The sequence below is a fragment of the Elephas maximus genome, chromosome 4 (assembly GCF_024166365.1).
Source record: "Elephas maximus indicus isolate mEleMax1 chromosome 4, mEleMax1 primary haplotype, whole genome shotgun sequence".
Taxonomy (NCBI): Eukaryota; Metazoa; Chordata; class Mammalia; order Proboscidea; family Elephantidae; genus Elephas; species Elephas maximus.
Window position 1 is genome coordinate 106,241,409 of NC_064822.1, and position 19,939 is coordinate 106,261,347.

Here is a 19,939-nt window from a genome sequence, read left to right on the forward strand (position 1 = left end):
AATATCGGGATACAAGATGAACACACAAAAATCAATTGGATTCCTCTACACCAACCAAAAGAACATCAAAGAGGAAATCGCCAAATCAATACCATTTACAGTAGCCCCCAAGAAGATAAAAGACTTAGGATTAAATCTTACCAGAAATGTAAAAGACTTATACAAAGAAAACTACAAAACACTTCTACAAGAAACCAAAAGAGACATACATAAGTGGAAAAACATACCTTGCTCATGGATAGGAAGACTTAACATTGTAAAAATGTCTATTCTACCAAAAGCCATCTACAGATTTCATGCAATTCCGATCCAATTTCAAACCACATTCTTTAATGAGATGGGGAAACAAATCACCAACTTCATATGGAAGGGAGAGAGGCCCTGGATAAGTTAAGCATTACTGAAAAAGAAGAACAAGGTGGAAGGCCTCACTCTACCTGATTTCAGAACCTATTATACCATCACAGAGGTCAAAACAACCTGGTACTGGTACAACAACAGAAACACAGACCAGTGGAACAGAATTGAGAATCCAGACATAAATCCATCCACATATGAGCAGTTGATATTTGACAAAGGCCCAAAGTCAGTAAAATGGGGAAAAGACAGTCTTTTTAACAAATGACGCTGGCACAACTGGATATCCATCTGCAAAAAAAAAGAAATTAAGACCCGTACCTCACACCATGCACAGAAACAAACTCAAAATGGATCAAAGACCTAAATATAAAATCTAAAATGATAAAGATCATGGAAGAAAAAATACGGACAACGTTAGGAGCCCTAATACATGGCATAAACAGTATACAAAACATTACTAACAATGCAGAAGAAAAACTAGGTAACTGGGAGCTCCTAAAAATCAAACACCTATGCTCATCCAGAGACTTCACCAAAAGAGTGAAAAAGACTACCTACAGACTGGGAAAAAGATTTTAACTGTGACATTTCTGATCAGCGCCTGATCTCTAAAATCTACATGATACTGCAAAAACTCAACTATGAAAAGATAAATAACCCAACTAAAAAATGGGCAAAAGATATGAATAGACACTTCACTAAAGAAGACATTCAGGTAGCTAACAGATACATGAGGAAATGTTCACGATTATTAGCCATTACAGAAATGCAAATCAAAACTACACTGAGATTCCACCTCACTCCAGCAAGGCTGGCATTAATCCAAAAAACAAAATAATAAATGTTGGAGAGCTTGCGGAGAGACTGGAACACTTATACACTGCTGGTGGGAATGTAAAATGGTACAACCACTTTGGAAATTGATTTGGCACTTCCTTAAAAAGCTAGAAATAGAACTACCATACAATCCAGCAATCCCACTCCTCGGAATATATCCTAGAGAAATAATAGCCTTTACACGAACAGATATATGCACACCCACGTTCACTGCAGCACTGTTTACAATAGCAAAAAGATGGAAGCAACCAAGGTGCCCATCAGCAGATGAATGGATAAATAAATTATGATATGTTCACGTAATGGAATACTACGCATTGATAAAGAACAATGATGAATCTCTGAAACATTTCATAACATGGAGGAACCTGGAAGGCATTATGCTGAGTGAAATTAGTTGCAAAAGGACAAATTTTATATAAGACCACTATTACAAGAACTTGAGAAATAGTTTAAACAGAGAAGAAAATATTCTTTGATGGTTACGAGAGGGAGGGAGGGAGAGGGGTATTCACTAATTAGATAGTAGATAAGAACTATTTTAGGTGAAGGGAAAGACAACACACAATACAGGAGAGGTCAGCACAGCTGGACTAAACCAAAAGCAATGAAATTTCCTGAATAAACTGAACGCTTCGAAGGCAAGTGTAGCAGGGGTGGGGGTTTGGGGACCATGGTGTCAGGGGACATCTAAGTCAACTGGCATAATAAAATCTCTTAAGAAAACATTCTACATCCCACTTTGGAGAGTGACGTCTGGGGTCTTAAATGCTAGCAAGCGGCCATCTAAGATGTATCAATTGGCCTCAACCCACCTGGAGCAAAGGAGAATGAAGAACACGAAGGACACAAGGTAATTATGAGTCCAAGAGACAGAATGGGCCACATAAACCAGAGACTACATCAGCCCGAGACCAGAAGAATGAGATGGTGCCCGGCTACAACTGATGACTGCCGTGACGGGGAACACTAACAAGAGAACCCCTGAGGGAGCAGGAGAGCAGTGGGATGCAGACCCCAAATTCTCCAAAAAAGACAAGACTTAATGGTCTGACTGGTAGGACCCTGGTGATCATGGCCCTCAGACCTTCTGTTAGCCCAAGACAGGAACCATTCCCAAACCCAACTCTTCAAGCAGGGATGGGGGGGGAGATGAGAGGGCAGAGGGGGTCAGAACCTGGCAGAACGGACAGGAAAAAAGAGTGGAGGGAAGGAGCAGGCTGTCTCATCAGGGGGGAGAGCATTTAGGAGTATATAGCAAGGTGTATATAAATATTTGTATGAAAGACTGACTTGATTTGTAAACTTTTCACTTAAAGCACAATAAAAATTTTTTTAAAAGTTAACCAGGGACTCAAATTTCACTTCTTGCTATTTATCCAGAGAATTGAAACACACACCTACAAAAAAGACTGGCACAAGAACATGCATAGCAGCTAAAACTGTAACAGCCCAAGAGAATGGATAAACTAATTGTGGTTATAATCATATGATAGGATACACTCAACAATATAAGGGAACAGACCACCATGCAGCAATCTCAAAATATGCTGAGTGGAAGGAGCCCTCAGACACAAGAGCCCAGGCTACATGACTCTGCTATATGCAGTTCTAGCATAGGAAAAATTATGGTGATAAAAATCAGAACAGTAGTTGCTTGAGGAGGGTAGTGAGTAGGAAGGGGCATTATGGAACTTTCTGGGGCAGTGGAAATGTTCTGTATCTTAATAGGGGGTGTAGGTCATACAGGTATATAAAAAAAAAACGCTGCACTTAAGATCTGAGTATTTCACTGTATGTAGATTATACTTCATTTTTTTTTTTTTAAATGAGGGGGAAAAAAGATGACCCAGGAAAATAACGAAGTACATACCATTTAAAGAATGTGACACTTTTCTAACTTTTTTTTTTCTTTTACGCATACATCTAGAGAAGCTGCTCGAGAATGTCGCAGAAAGAAGAAAGAATATGTGAAATGCCTGGAAAATCGAGTTGCCGTTCTGGAAAATCAAAATAAAACTCTAATAGAAGAGTTAAAAACTTTGAAGGATCTTTATTCCCATAAAAGTGTTTGACTCTTAAGAAAATATTTTTGTGGACTTGTCTAAAAACAAGATGGATTTCTTTTCTTTTTAATGGAGTTTTGTAAGTTAAAAGGTCAAAAATGAAGCTTTATTTAGGCTTTTGCATCTCAAAGATAAATACACAAGAAACCTGGTGTCAGAGGATAAAGTGGGAATGACCTCCAGGCGGCTACTGGCACAACTGGAAGCTTTGTAAAAATCAGATGTGCTCACGATGCAGCAAGCGGACTCAACCACCTGAATTTTCTAAATTCACAATAGTTGTAATTACAAAAATGGCAGAGAAAATAAAAATGTGGTAAATCTGAATTTTTTAAAAAATAAATCAATTTACTCTCAAGGTTTGCATTTCTTACTGTTTTGTGAAATTTACCTTTTCAATAATGTGTGTGTTCTTTTTGCCAATAAATTCTAAATTACAAATGTAAAAGAAAAACATACATAACTAAATCTATAAATTATGTATTCTGATTATGTATTCTTGTTCTATTGTGAAGCCTTTTACGTGGGTTGTTAAAAGTTTATTGGACTTGAGAGTGTTTTTGAGACTCGGTTAATTATTTTTGAGGCCTTGTCCTAAAAGGCATCTAAATGGAGTTGTGATTTTGTAAATTTATTAGAATGGAAAGAGAACTATTTAAAAGTTGGATACTTCTATTTAAAAGTTTGATACTTTTAAATACTTTGTTTATGGTTACTCTGGGAATGGCGATTTTCTACAAATATATAACAAATAGTGTTTTGATTCTACATAATGTATGCAGTTAAATATACGTTACTTATTCTGTTGTGCTTCAATAGAATGGAATGTTTACAGGCCCTTAAAATGATATTAGGGGATTTTTTAAAACCCTCTGAACATGCTTACCAAAGTTTTTCCAAGAGGATTTTATAATCAATTTAATGTAGAGTTTATCAGATTCTTAAAAATAGTACAGTTATTAATGCAATTTTGTTAGAGACTCTTTTGTAAGGTAGTGAATGGTACCTTTATAAGAAAAGTGACTGCCAATATATTTTTATAGCTAATCTTTATAAATTCTAATGTTGAGTTTTAATGATTATTTTAAATGTTTATATAGTTCAGTAAGTAAATATTTTGCAACTCAGTATCATTTTTATATTATGGGAAGTAAAGTTTTCACATTGGCTAATATTTGAATTATAAGTTTTGTATGTAGTTTATCTAAAGTTCAAAAATGCTGTCAGTATACCAGTGTTTAACTTCAGTATTCCAATTTGTATACACTTTGAAATTGTACTGCAAAATAATTGTGTTCCTTATACAATATGTATCATATTGTCTTCTATGAGATTAAAGGACATTTGATAAAATTGTTTGCTGAATATAAAATACAGTACTTGATATCTGAATGACAAGCTTGATGATAGCCATTCTGTTAATTATACTACCTATAGTGAACTTATAGTTAAAATGAAGATGAATTTATACAGTTTTGAGCTACACAATCTATTTGAAAAACATGTTTTGATTTAGAACCAATTATAATAAATGAATAGCATTTTTTTCATTCAGCAAGTGTTCAGAACATGTTTAAAAAAAAAAAACCGTTATGTAGAAGTCTTATCCCAGTTGATAAGTTTGTGATTTCTCTTGATAAAAGCTTCCATGAAAAGAATCTATTAAAGTAGAACTCTGTTCATTGGGCAGCAGTTCATGAAAAGAAAAAGTTTGATCGCCAGTGGGGTTATTTATATTTCAGACTGGAGGCCCATTAGGCCTGAAGAATGTGAGGAAATCTTTGGGTTACGTCAAAAAGGGTGTTTTAAAAGATAATGTATTAAGAGATATGCTTGCCTGCAAAAGAGGTAGTCTAGCTTAGTGCCTTAAAAACTGGACATCCACAAATATTTAACTCCACAGTGCCTGCGGACTTCTGGTGTACGGCCTTGCCTTGCTCGTTATCACTACTTAGTCTACCTGTGTGTAACAAGCACGGATAAGCCATTAATGATTCCATAAATGCACACCAAATTGTTTTCTTGGATGTTTTTCTAATTGGAACCCAATGTGGGGCTTATATGTTTTGAAGATGACTGTGGTCTAAACAAGCCCTTGTGGCACAGGTAAGAGCTAGGCTGCTACCTAAAAGGTTGGCAGTTCAAATCCACCAGCTGTTCGTTCCTTGGAAACTATGGGGCGGTTCTACTCCATCCTTTTGGGTTGCTATGAGTCAGAATCGACTTGATGGCAATGGGTTTGGTTTGTTTTTTTCCTTTTGGGTAGTCCAAACATCAAGTTAGACTTCAAAAAAACACGATACATCAATGAAATTATTTCCTGGTTCAGCTTATGATTAAATTGATTAAAATATAATTCATACACAATTCCCTACAAACACATCCACAGCATATAAAATGTCCCTTTAATTTTATTGAATAGAGCATGAAAAACAGGCATTTGTTAGAGCTTTGTTAAACTATGTTTTTTTATTCAGCAAATGTATCAAGTTACTAGGTTTAACCTGCATTTTTCTCCGGTTAAAATATGTGGACATAGGAGGATATAAAACATGTATTATCATATGGGATTGTTACATAAAGCCATTATCATCAGGGCAGTGCAAATTCCTAGGAAAGATGTGGTAAACTGATATAAAGTGAGTGAAATTTGACTGAAGTCTTGATAACCAATTTAAAGAAATAATCAGAAGTTATAGTCAAACAAAGTAATGTAGCTTTAATCGATACAGGTAGACCCCTACTTAATGACAGGACTTAGTCCCAATGACTGCTGTAAGTCAAATACCTCTTTTGTTTGTTTTGTTTTCATTATTGCTTTACAACAGAATGAAATGCTGCCCAGTCCTGTGCCATCCTCACAGTCATTGTTGTGCTTGAGCCGATTGTTGAAGCCACTGTGTCAGTCCATCTTGTCGAAGGTCTTCCTCTTTTTCCGTAACCCTCTACTTTACCAAGCATGATGTCCTTCTCCAAGGATTGATCCCTCCTGATAACACATCCAAAGTATGTGAGATGTAATCTTGCCATCCTCACTTCTAAGGAGCATTCTGATTGTACTTCTGCCAAGACAGATTTGTTGTTCCTTCTTTTGGCAGTCCATGGTATTTATATTCAGTATTCTTCGCCACCACCCCAATTCAATGGCGTCAATTCTTCAGTCTTCCTTATCCGTTGTCCAGCTTTTGCATGCATCTGAGGCAACTGAAAACATCATGGCTTGGGTCAGGCCCACCTTAGTCTTCAAGGTGACTTCTTTGCTTTTGAACACTTTAAGGAGGTCTTTTGCAACGGATTTACCCAATGCAGTGTATCTTTTGATTTCTTGACTGCTACTTCATGGGTGTTGACCAAATCCAAGTAAAATAAAATCCTTGACAACTTCAGTCTTCTGTTTATCATGATGTTGCTGACTGGTCAGGTTGTGAGGACTTTTCTATTTTGTTGAGGTGTAATCCATACTGAAGGCTGTGGTCTTTGATATTTATCAGTAAGTGCTTCAAATCCTCTTCACTTTCAGCAAGCAAGGTTGTGTCATCTGCATAATGCTGGTTGCTAATGAGTCTTCCTCCAATCTTGATGCTCCATTCTTCATATAGTCCAGTTTCTCGAATTATTCGCCCATTATTCAGATTGAATAAGTATGGTGAAAGGATACAGCCCTGACACACACCTTTCCTGATTGTAAACCACACACTATCCCCTTGTTCTGTTCGAATGACTGCCTCTTGAACCATGTAAAGGTTTCTCATGAGTACATTTGTTTTGGAATTCCCATTCTTTGAATTGTTATCCATAATTATATGTTACATATGATCCACACAGTCAAATGTCTTTGCATAGTCAATATGCAGGTAAATGTCTTTCTGGTATTCTTTCAGCCAGGATCCATCTGACATCAGCAATGATATCCCTGGTTTCACATCCTCTCCTGAATCCAGCTTGAATGGCAGTTCCCTGTTGATATACTGCTGCAACTGCTTTTGAATGATCTTCAGCAACATTTTACTTGATCCAAGCAGCTTATTCTTCACCAGCATCTTTTTCTGTCCCATTGTCCAGTCCAATCCCTGTCTGAAGAGTTGGCTTTGGGAATGGTTCCTGTCTTGGGCAAAGAGAAGTTCTGGGGGCCATGACCACCAGGGCTCTTCTACTTTCAGTCAGACCATTAAGTCTGGTCGTTTTATGAGAATTTGGGGTCTGCATCTCACTGCTCTCCTGCTCCCTCAGGGGTTCTCTGTTAGTGTTCCCTGTCAGGGCAGTCATCAGTTGTAGCCAGGTACCATCTCGTTCTTCTGGTCTCAGGCTGATGTAGTCTCTGGTTCATGTGGCCCATTTTGTCTCTTGGGCTCATAATTACCTTGTGTCCTTCGTGTTCTTCATTCTCCTTTGCTCCAGGTGGGTTGAGACCAATTGACACATCTTAGATGGCCGCTTGCTAGCATTTAAGACCCCAGACATCACTCTCCAAAGTAGGATGTAGAATGTTTTCTTAAGAGATTTTATTATGCCAGTTGACTTAGATGTCCCCTGACACCATGGTCCCCAAACCCCAACCCCTGCTACGCTGGCCTTCGAAACATTCAGTTTATTCAGGAAACTTCTTTGCTTTTGGTTTAGTCCAGTTGTGCTGACCTCTCCTGTATTGCGTGTTGTTTTCCCCTTCACCTAAAGTAATTCTTATCTACTATCTAACTAGTGAGTACCGCTCTCTCTCTCTCCCTTCCTCCCTCCCTCCCCCATCTTGTAACCATCAAAGAATATTCTCTGTTTAAACTATTTCTCAAGTTCTTATAATACTGGTCTTATACAATATTTGTCCTTTTCAACTGACTAATTTCACTCAGCACAATGCCTTCCAGATTCCTCCATGTTACGAAATGTTTCAGATTCATCATTGTTCTTCATCAATGCATAGTATTCCATTGTGTGAATATACCGTAATTTATTTATCCATTCATCTGCTGATGGGCACCTTGGTTGCTTCCATCTTTTTGCTATTGTAAACAGTGCTGCAGTGAACATGGGTGTGCATATATCTGTTCGTGTAAAGACTCTTATTTCTCTAGGATATCTTCCAAGGAGTGGGACTGCTAGATTATATGGTAGGTTTATTTCTAGCTTTTTAAGGAGGCACCAAATCGATTTCCAAAGTGTTTGTACCATTTTACATTCCCACCAGCAGTGTGTAAATGTTCCAGTCTCTCCGCAAGCTCTCCAACATTTATTATTTTGTGTTTTTTGGATTAATGCCTGCCTTGTTGGAGTGAAATGAAATCTCATTGTAGTTTTGGTTTGCATTTTTTCTAATGGATAATGATCATGAGCATCTCCTCATGTATCTGTTAGCCACCTGAATGTCTTCTTCAGTGAAGTGCCTGTTCATATCTTTTGCCCATTTTTTTAACTGGGTTATTTGTCTTTTTGTAGTTGAGTTTTTGCAGTATCATGTAGATTTTGGAGATCAGGCACTGATCAGAAATGTCATAACTAAAAACTATTTCCCAGTCTGTAGGTAATCTTTTTTACTCTTTTGGTGAAGTCTCTAGGTGAGCATAGGTGTTTGATTTTTAGGAGCTCCCAGTTACCTAGTTTTTCTTCTGCATTGTTAGTAATGTTTTATATACTGTTTATGCCATGTATTAGGGCTCCTAACGTTGTCCCTATTTTTTCTTCCATGATCTTTATCATTTTAGATTTTATATTTAGGTCTTTGATCCATTTTGAGTGTTTCTGTGCATGGTGTGAGGTACAGGTCTTAATTTTTTTTTGCAGATGGATATCCAGTTGTGCCAGCGTCATTTGTTAAAAAGACTGTCTTTTCCCCATTTTACTGACTTTGGGCCTTTGTCAAATATCAACTGCTCATATGTGGATGGATTTATGTCTGGATTCTCAATTCTGTTCCACTGGTCTGTGTATCTGTTGTTGTACCAGTACCAGGTTGTTTTGACTACTGTGACGGTATAATAGGTTCTGAAATTAGGTAGAGTGAGGCCTTCCACCTTGTTCTTCTTTTTCAGTAATGCTTAACTTATCCAGGGCCTCTCTCCCTTCCATATGAAGTTGGTGATTTGTTTCTCCATCTCATTAAAGAATGTGGTTCGAATTTGGATCGGAATTGCATTAAATCTACAGATGGCTTTTGGTAGAATAGACATTTTTACAATGTTAAGTCTTCCTATCCATGAGCAAGGTATGTTTTTCCACTTATGTATGTCTCTTTTGGTTTCTTGTAGAAGTGTTTTGTAGTTTTCTTTGTATAAGTCTTTTACATCTCTGGTAAGATTTTACCCCTATGTATTTTATCATCTTCGGGGCTCATGGACTTGTTTTAATCTTCAGCTTCACCTTGAACTTGCATATGAGCAGCTGATGGTCTGTTCTGTAGTTGGCCCCTGGCTTTGTTCTCACAAATGATATTGAGCTTCTCCATTGTCTCTTTTCACAGATGTAGTAAATTTGATTCCTGTGTGTTCCATCTGGCATGGTCCACGTGTACAGTACCATTTATGTTTTTGAAAAAAGGTATTTGCAATGAAGGAGTCCTTGGTCATGCAAAATTCTATCATGTGATCTCCAGCATCATTTCTACCACCAAGGCCATATTTTCCAACTACTGATCCTTCTTTGTTTCCAACTTTCACATTCCAGTTACCAGTAACTATCAATGCATCCTGATTGCATGTTCGATCAATTTCAGACTTCAAATGCTGGTAAAAATCTTCAATTTCTTCGTCTTAGGCCTTTGTGGTTGGTTCGTAAATTTGAATAACATTTGTATTAACTGGTCTTCTTCCTTATAGGCATATGGATACTAGCCAATCACTGACAGCATTGTACTTCAGGACAGACCTTGAAATGTTCTTTTTGACGATGAATGCAACACCATTCCTCTTCAAGCTGTCATTCCCAGCAAAGTAGACCATATGACTGTCCGATTCAAAATGGCCAATACCAGTCCATTTCAGCTCACTAATGCCTAGGATATGGATGTCTACGTCTTCCATTTCATTTTTGAACGTTTCCAATTTTCCTAGATTCATATTTTGTACACTTCACATTCTGATTACTAATGGATGTTTGCACCTGTTTTTTCTCGTTTTGAGTCATGCCACATCAGTAAATGAAGGTCCCAAAAGCCTAACTCCATCTATGTTACTGAGGTTGAGGAGGCAGCTCTTCCCTGGTTGTCTTTTGAGTGCCTTCTAACGTGAAGGTCTCATCTATTCAGACAATGATCCACTGCTATTCATAAGGTTTTCATTGGCTAATTCTTTTCAGAAGTAGCCTGCAGGATCCTTCTTCCTAGTCTGTCTTAGTCTGGAAGCTTAGCTGAAGCCTGTCCACCATGGGTGACCCTGCTGGTATTTGAATACCAGTGGCACAGCTTCCAGCATCACAGCAACACGCAAGTCCCCACAGTACAACAAACTCACAGATGCGTGGGGATGCTAACATGAGATGTACCAAAAAAAAAAAAGGACGGTCCTAAGTGCAGTTCATCATAACATGAACGCATCTTAAGTCAGGAACTACCTGTACTGCCTTTTTTTACTATAAAGCATAAGGAAGGAATACATATACAATTCAGTAGGTGGTTCTAGGAGGAGTGTGGCAGAAATCTTTGAGGGACACTCTTTTTGGAGGAGATTTAGGCCATTTAACTGCCTTTGAAGGACAGGTTCTTTTTATCACTAAGTTCTTTTTGCATACAAAGGTAGGCACTAGAAATAAACTTTCTGCTGTTTCAGGGTTGAGATCCTTTTCCTCAAAATTGACAGGATTATAAATAATGGTTTTCTGCCTTCAATAAGAATATATAAGAGTATTTAGAGCAATTTTTAACTGGTAAATCAGGTAAACATGTATCAATCTAAATCTCTCTCTCTCTCTCACACACACACACACACACACACACACCAAAGAAGCAAGCTCATTGCTGCTGAGTCTATTCTGACCATAGCGACCATATAGGACAGAGTAGAACAGCCCAATAGGGTTTCCAAGGAGTGGCTAGTGGATTCAATCTGCTAATCTTTTGGTTACCAACTGAGCTCTTAACCACTGCACCACCAGAGCTCCAATCTAAATCAAGTTGCTGCAAATTACAGTTAAATGTATACATAATATACACAGGCATGCCTTTTTCTTAACATCTACCATTTACTGAGTGCTTACTATGCAGCATGAATTGTGCGAAGGTAATGCTCATTTAGCAAATATTTATTGAGGGCCTTTTATAGGCTAAGCATTACTAGGAAAAGTGATGAATAAGGCAGTGTTACAGGTCTTGTGGAATTTAGGTCCTTGAGGCAGGTACCTGCCTAACATTATACAAGCTAATAATTGGGGGATCTGGGATTTAAACATTATCTCTAACCACACAATCTAATAGTCCCTCTTCCACACCCTTATTAAGCTCTGACGATACTTTGTCCCTTGTGCTCTTCCACATCCCTACAGAATAGGAGAGTGCTTACCTGGTTTACAGGTGTTGTTGCTGTTAGGTGCGGTCGAGTTGGTACTGACTCATAGTGACCCTATGTGCAACAGAAGGAAACACTTCTCGGTCCTGTGTCATCCTCACAATCGTTGCTATACTTGAGTCCATCGTTGTGGCCACTGTGACAATCTGTCTTGTTGAGGGTTGTTCTCCCTTTCACCAACCTTCTACTTTACCAAGGATGATGTCCTTCTCCAGGGGACTGGTCCCTCCTGATAACATGTCCAAAGTATGTGGGACAAGTCTCACCATCCTGGCTTCTAAGGAGCATTCTGGCTATATTTCTACCAAGACAGACCTGCTCATTCTTCTGGCAGTCCATGATATATTCAACATTCTCCCCCAATACCATAATTCAAAGGCACCAATTCTTCTTCAGTCTTCCTTTTTCATTGTCCATCTTTCGCATGCATATGAGGCAACTGAAAATACCATGGCTTAGGTCAGGCGCACCTTAGTCCGCAAAGTGATATCTTTGTTTTTGAACACTTTAAAGAGGTCTTTTGCAGCAGCTTTGCCCAACTCTGTGTGTCTTTTGATTTCTTGACTGCTGCTTCCACGGGCATTGATTAGGGATCCAAGTAAAATGAAATCCTTGACAAACTTCAATCTTCTCTCCATTTATCATGATGTTGCTTATCAGGTTGTAAGGATTTTTGTTTTCTTATGTTGAAGTATAATCCATACTGAGGACTGCAGTCTTTGATCTTCATCAGTAAGCGTCCCAAGTCCTCTTTACTTTCAGCAAGCAAGGTTATGTCATCTGCATATCGCAGGTTGTTAATGAGTCTTCCTCCAATCCTGATGCTGTGTTTCTTCATACAGTACAGCTTCTGGGATTAGGTACTCAACATACAGATTGAATAAGTATGATGAAAGGATACAACCCTGGCACACACCTTTCCTGATTTTAAGCCATGCAATATCCCTTTTTTCTGTTCAAATGACTGCCTCTTGGTCTATGTACAGGTTCCAAATGAACACACTTAAGTGTGGTGGAATTCCCTTTCTTCACAATGTTATCCATAACTCGGTATGATCCACACAGTAGAATGCCTTCACATAGTCGGTAAAACAGGTAAACATCTTTCTGGTATCGGCTGCTTTCAGCCACGATCTATCTGACATTAGCAATGATCTCTCTCATTCCACATCCTCTTCTGAATCTAGCTGGAATTTCTGGCAGTTCCCTCTTGATGCACTGAGCCAACCGCTTTTGAATTATCTTCAGCAACATTTTACTTGGGTATGTTATATTAATGATATTATTCAATAATTTCCACATTCTGTTGTATCACCTTTCTTTGGAATGGGCATAAATATGGATCTTTTTCAGTTAGTTGGCCAGGTATTTGTCTTCCAGTTTTCTTGCCAATTGCAGATACCGTTTTTTTCCAACAACAACATAAATGGCGACTATACATGTGGACCTCACTAGATAGAATATATGGGAATCAAATCAACTACATCTGTGGACAGAGACTATGCAGAAGCTCAATATCATCAGTCAGAACAAAGCCTGGGGCCCGATGCGGAACAGACCATCAACTGTTCATATGCAAGTTCAAGTTAAAGCTGAAGAAAATTAAAACAACTCCATGAGAGCCAAAATATGAACTTGAGTATATCCCACCTGAATTTAGAGACCATCTCACGAAGAGATTTCATGCATTGAATACTAATGACCAAACACCAGACGAGCTGTGGAATGACATCAAGGGCATCATATATGAAGAAAGCAAGAGATCATTAAAAAGACAGAAGAGAAAGAAAAGACCTAAATGGATGTCAGAAGAGACTCTGAAACTTACTCTTGAATGTAGGGTAGCTAAAACAAAAAGAAGAAATGATGAAGTAAAAGAGATGAATGGAAGATTTCAAAGGGCAGCTTGAGAAGACAAAGTAAAGTATTATAATGACATGTGCAAAGACCTGGAGACAGAAAACCAAAAGGGAAGAACATGCTCAGCATTTCTCAAGCTGAAAGAACTGAAGAAAAAAATTCAAGTCTCGAGTTGCAATACTGAATGATTCTATGGGGAAAATATTAAATGATGTAGGAAGCATCAAAAGAAGATAGAAGGAATACACAGAGTCATTGTACCAAAAAAAACTAGTTGACATCAGTTTCAGGAGGTAGCATATGATCAGGAACTGATGGTACTGAAGGAAGAAGTCCAAACTGCTATGAAAGCATTGGTGAAAAACAAGTTTCCTGGAATTGACAGAATACCAATTGAAACATTTCAACAATCAGATGCAGCACTGGAGGTTCTCACTTGTCTACACCAAGAAATTAGGTTTACAGGAGTGATCCATAATATTCAGTATGAATGAATGCACACTGGAGTTCAAACTCACCAAGGTATGGAGCGTTTTGGTAATTTCCCTAAGGTCACACAGTAAATAACAAAGCCAGGGATAAGACTTAGGTCTGATCAACTCCAAAGCTTGTGGTCTTAACCACCACAGTGTACCTTTCATATTTGTGGTGTAGAGTCTGAAAAGCTTTGTTTCATTTCCCCTGTTATCAAAGATTTTAAAGATTCTATTTATTTAAATGTTTCCACTAGATGGCTACTCTCCATTTTAAAACCACAAATGTTACACAAATTTTAGAAATAAATAAATACATAGAAAACTAAAAGTTAATATATCAAATCCCTGTACATCCATCATCCAGAATTAATAAATGTTAACATTTAGTTATCCATGCTTCAGACCATTCTCTGAAGAAACACACATAGGTGAAGTTCCCACGTTCTTTTCCCTAGTACCATTTCCCTCCCTAAAGAAAACGACTATGATGAATTTAATGTGGATCCAGTCTATGATTCTGTACTTTTACTACATATGTAATATGTCTATGGGTAATGTGATGGGCTGTAGGAATTTTTTTTAATTTGATAAATGATACCTTAATGTATCATTATTTTTGTTGTTTTTAATTTTATGTTGTTGCTGTTGTTGTTGAGAATATACACAGCAATACATACACCAATTCGACCATTTCTACACGTACAATTCAGTGACACTGATTACATTCTTCAAGTTGTGCAACCATTCTCATTATCCTTTTCTGATTTGTTCCTCCCGATTAACATGAACTCACTGCCCTCAAGGTACTTATCTAATCTTTTGAGTTGCTGTTGTCACTTTGATCCTGCAAAGATAGTTCTTAAAAGAGCACAGAGCTCAAGGCAGACCTTTTTTTACTAGTTAAGCTAAACTACTGTTTGGTTTTAAGAAGACTTTAGGGGATATTTTTGGTTTAAGTTGTAAAGATTATCTCCAGGGAGGTGGGGACAAGATGGTGGAGTAATCAGATGTTTCCGGTGATCCCTCTTACAACAAAGACCCGAAAAAACAAGTGAAATGATTACATATATGACAAGCTAGGAGCCCTGAACATCAAAGGCAAAGTTAGAAAACGGACGGAGCAGCACGGGGAGGGAGAGACGGTTTAGAAGCGGAGAGGAGTTGCCGGACCTGAATCTCTGGGAACCCTCAGGCACCATTCCCTGGTGCGGCTGTGGCAGGGCTGGCAGTAGCGTTCCAGACATGGTTTCCTCAGGGAGAGACAGCGAGCCGCACTGCCAACTCACACCTCCGTGAACCAGAGAAGAACGGCACTCTCAGCAAAAGCTAAGTTCTTGCATTTATTTTACTGTGTCCCCAGCCCCCAAGCCAGCTTCAGTGGCTGTCAATTTCCCTGGGCCTGAGATAGGTCCTGCTGCGTGCTCTGAGACATTCTCCCAGCTTTTGAAAAGGAATAAATTTACATCTGGGGGAAAAGATAATCTGCCAGATCCACTAAGCTGGGGAGCTGAGGACAGAAGTGGCTCCTATCCAGGCACAAATGGTCCACAGACTTTGAATACCTTTCACTCCTGCATGGATCTGTGTGGGCCCATTTCAGAAGAATAGGCCCTTGCTGGCAGACTGCAACTGTTTCAGCTATGCGGTGGAAAGGTGGGTGTTTGATGTTTGACACAGCTTTGCTATTAAACAGGATCCTCACCTACCCACATCAGGGGCCTAAGGACTGGTGGCTCTACCCACCCCATCTAGCCACCTGCAACAGGGATCCAAGGATAAATGGTACCTCCCAGTCCTTACAACCAAAAGCATTGGGTGCCCATGGTCCAGCTGCAGAACCCACCCACCTGTGTGCTCTAGGGAACAGGGATGTGCTTTCCTCACAGACACTCAAGGGACAGTTGTCAGCCCCCTGCCTTGTTCAGAGCATGACCCCCTGCTGCAACTAGATACCTGTACCTGCACCAATCACCCCTGCCCCTCTAAGATTGTAGGACAGAGCCTGTATCACACACTTGATGACCAACTGACTGGACACCTGAGCTGAATCCATACAAGAAAAGTCAATGGATTCCTACGTTCATATACCTGGTAACGACTCTAGCCATCTGGTGACAGGACATTAGAACTTCGAAAGTGAAAATAATCAAGCTAGCTCATGCAAGCAGCCTATTTGGGCATATCAAAACAAAACAAAGCCAGAAGCTAGGATACAGTAAGCAAACATAATAAACTAATATAATAACTTATAGACAGCTCAGAGACAACAGTCAATATCAAATCACATATAGAAGCAGACCATGATCACTTCAACAAGTTCTCAAAACAAAGAATCAAGGCATCTTATGGATGAAGGTGTATTCCTGGAATTACCAGATGCAGAATACAGCATATAAAGATTATCTCCAGGCAATCGTTTCAGGGGTTCATCCAGCCCCCTTGGTTCCAGAAAGTCTGGAGTCCATGAGAATCTGAAATTCTGTTCTGCATTTTTCTCCTTTTTGATGAGGATTCTTCTATAGAATCTTTGATCAAAATGTTCAGTAATGACAGCCAGGCACCATTCAGTTCTAGTCTCATGGCAAAGGATGCAGTTATTCATGCAGGCAATTAGCCACACCTTCCATATCCTCCTCCTATTTTTGACTCTTCTTCCTTTATTGCTCCAGGCAAATACAGACCAATTGGCATGCCTTGGATGGCTACCTGCAAGCTTTTAAGACCCAACGCACTATGCAACAAACGAGGAGGTAGAGCAGAAGCACTAAAACTGTTACTAGGCCAATTAACTGGGATGTTCCATGAAACCATGCCCCTAAACCTCCAAACCAATGAACCAAATCCCACAAGGTGTTTGGTTGTACATAAGCAGCCTCAGCAGGTACTTTTTTTTTCATTGTTGTAAATATATCGATCTCACAATTTTTGCCAGTTCAACTTTTTACAGGTTTAATGTACCATTCTTTAAATGAAAGGTCAAGCAGATCAAAGAAAACCTCCTAATTATTTTAGCTATGATAATTTAATGCTTCACTTTGGAAACAACTGAATATCAAGGTATTTTTTTCCCACTGACAACACTTGGAATTTAATACCATGTTAGATAAAAATGCTTGTCCAAAAAAAATTTTTTTTAATTAAAAAAACATTGTAACACTTAAACTAAGTTTACGAAACACTAAACAAAAAGTGCCTTAGACTTTTCAGCTGGGAATTTTAAAAAGGAAAAAAAAGAATAATACTCATGAGAAATATTCTTCTTAGTTCAAGCAGATACAGGAGACCAAATAGGCAGCTCCTGTCTGGAGGCAGGATGAGAAGGCAGGAAGGGACAGAACTGGTTGAATGGACACAAGAAACCCAGGGTAGAAAGGAGGAGTGTGCTATCACATTATAGGGATTGCAACTGATGTCCCGTAACAATATGTGTATAAATTTTTGTATGAGAAATTAACTTGAGCTATAGACTTTCAAATAAAGCACAATAAAGAATAAATAAAAAGGAAAAAGTGTAAGAAAAGGTCATATTACTTCTTTGCCTACTACTCATTGCAGGCAAAAAAGGAATCAATACAATTTCACTTCTTTGCCTACCGCTCATTGCAGGCCTAGAAAAGGAATCAAATACAATTTCCACGAGTTAACTATGTACAAAGCATTGTGTTGGGTGAAGGGTACCAAATAAACATGAACCATGGTCTTTCACAAACTCTACTCCAGGAGATGACAAATGAAAGGAACAAAAGATTCTCTATACTTTTCATTTTATCATTGTAGATAGTAAAACCATCTAGAATTTTATACCCAGTAAAAATATTCATCAATTCAAAAAAAGACAAGGAAGGAAAAAGAAGCAAGTAAAGCAAACAGCCCCAAATAAGATAATAAGAAATAAAAATATATGTATCAATAATCACAATAAACTTAAATCATCAGGTCACTGGGTAAATAACAAAGACTGTCAAGTTGAATTAGAAAAAAAAAAATCCAACTATATCGTGTATAACCAGAAAATCTAAAATATAAGAGGTAATGAGAAGTTTTCTTTAATATATAAGGATACAAGAAGGTTGAACATAAAAGCATGGAAAAAGTTATACCTGTCAAATACTATATTTATTTTTAAAAAAATAGACTTTACGGCACAAATCACTACATGAGACAAAGACAGTCACTATGAAATAGTACAAGATTTGATTCACCTGGTAGATAAAAACACATCTAAACTTGAATGTACCTAATAATACAACAAGGAAGTAAAGCAAAAGAGAAATACAATGAAAAAAATTTTTTAATTCACAATCTTGTTAACTTTTTAACATACCTCTCTCATAATTCATACCAAAAAAAGGAAAATGATCAGTATAAAACATAGATTTGAATAATACATTTAATAAAATTGACCTACTAGATATACTGAATTTCATTAACTCTAAGCCACCGTTAGAAACCCTGGTGGTGTAGTGGTTAAGTGCTACAGCTGCTAACCAAAAGGTCGGCAGTTCGAATCCACCTGGTGCTCCTTGGAAACTCTATGGGGCAGTTCTATTCTGTCCTATAGGGGTCGCTATGACTTGGAATTGGCTCGACGGTAATGGGGTTTTTGTTTGTTTGTTTGTTTGTTTGTTTGCAAGCCACCACTGATTGTAAGGCACACTATTAAGTACCACTAAGAAATAAAAATCAGGGACCAAGATGGTGGAATAGTCAGATGCTTCCAGTAGTCCCCCTAACAACAAAGACCCGAAAAAACAAGTGAATCAATTATATATGACAATCTAGGAGCCCTGAATATCAAAGGTAAGGTTGAAGAATCGCCTGAGTGGCAGGGGCAGGGAGAGATGGTTCAGAAGCAGAGAAGAGTTACCAGACTTGACCTGGTGGGAACCAACACCCTGCAGGCCAAATAGGTTGGCATGTGCGGTGAGGCAAGCAGTGGCGTTTGGGACAAGTTTTCCACATCAGGAGAGATCAAGAGGCAGAGAATCTACTCAAGCTTTCCAAACCAGTGAAAAGTGGCACTCAATTAGCAAAAGATAAGTACTTATGTCTAACTTACCATGTGGATCAAAAAACACCCCATTTGAGAAGAACCCCTCTCCCATCTACCTGCTCCCTCCCTGCTCTGCACTGGGTCCCAGGCCAGCTTCAGTGACAGCTGCTTCCCCTGGGCCAGAAGTAGGACTCTTCACATGCCCTGAGTCATTCTCCTGGCCTTGGAAAGGGAACAAATTAACAAAGAGGAAAAAATAATCTGCCAGCTCCCCTAAGCCAGGAACTCAGGGCAAGCACAGCTCCTTTGCCGAGGCACAGGCATAAGGGCTCAATGGACTCTGAGTGCCTTTCACCCCTGCAAAGACCTGTGTGGGCCCATTTCAACAGCATAGGCCCTCATTAGCACAGTACAGCAGGGTATATACTTGAGGACTAACTTCACTGTACCAGCTATACGGTGGAGTGGCAGGTTCATGACATTTGACACCACTCTGCCTATTAAGCAGGGTCCTCACCTACCCACATCAGGGGCCTGAGGACTGGTGGCTCTACCCATGCCACCTAGCCACCTTCAACAGAGGTCCAAGAATAAGTAGTGCCTCCCAGTCCTTACAGCCAACAGCAATGGGTGCCCATAGTCCAGCTGCAAAACCCACCCATCTGTACATTCTAAGGAACAGGGACATGCTTTCCCACCAGACACTCAGAGGCAGCCATCAGTCCCCTGCCTTGTTCAGCGTGTGACCCCCTACTGCAGCCAGATACCTGTGCTTACTTCAATCACCCCTGCTCGTCTAGTACTGTAGGTGGGAGCCTACACCACACACTTGGTGACCGACTACCTGGACACCTGAGC

The 19,939-nt window shown here is 38.9% G+C and overlaps 1 protein-coding gene across 2 annotated transcripts in view; it reads left to right on the forward strand.

Moving 5' to 3' along the window:
* ATF1 (activating transcription factor 1) overlaps nucleotides 1-4,770 on the forward strand; it is a 74,705-nt gene extending 69,935 nt beyond the window's left edge. The window contains exon 7 of one of the 2 annotated variants that reach the window (XM_049883106.1): nucleotides 3,128-4,770. In XM_049883106.1, coding sequence (XP_049739063.1) covers nucleotides 3,128-3,272 — 145 coding nt within the window. In that variant the 3' untranslated portion in view covers nucleotides 3,273-4,770. The remainder of the gene's footprint in view (nucleotides 1-3,127) is intronic. The other variant, XM_049883105.1, reaches the window with a different exon arrangement.
* Nucleotides 4,771-19,939: the final 15,169 nt, after the last annotated feature.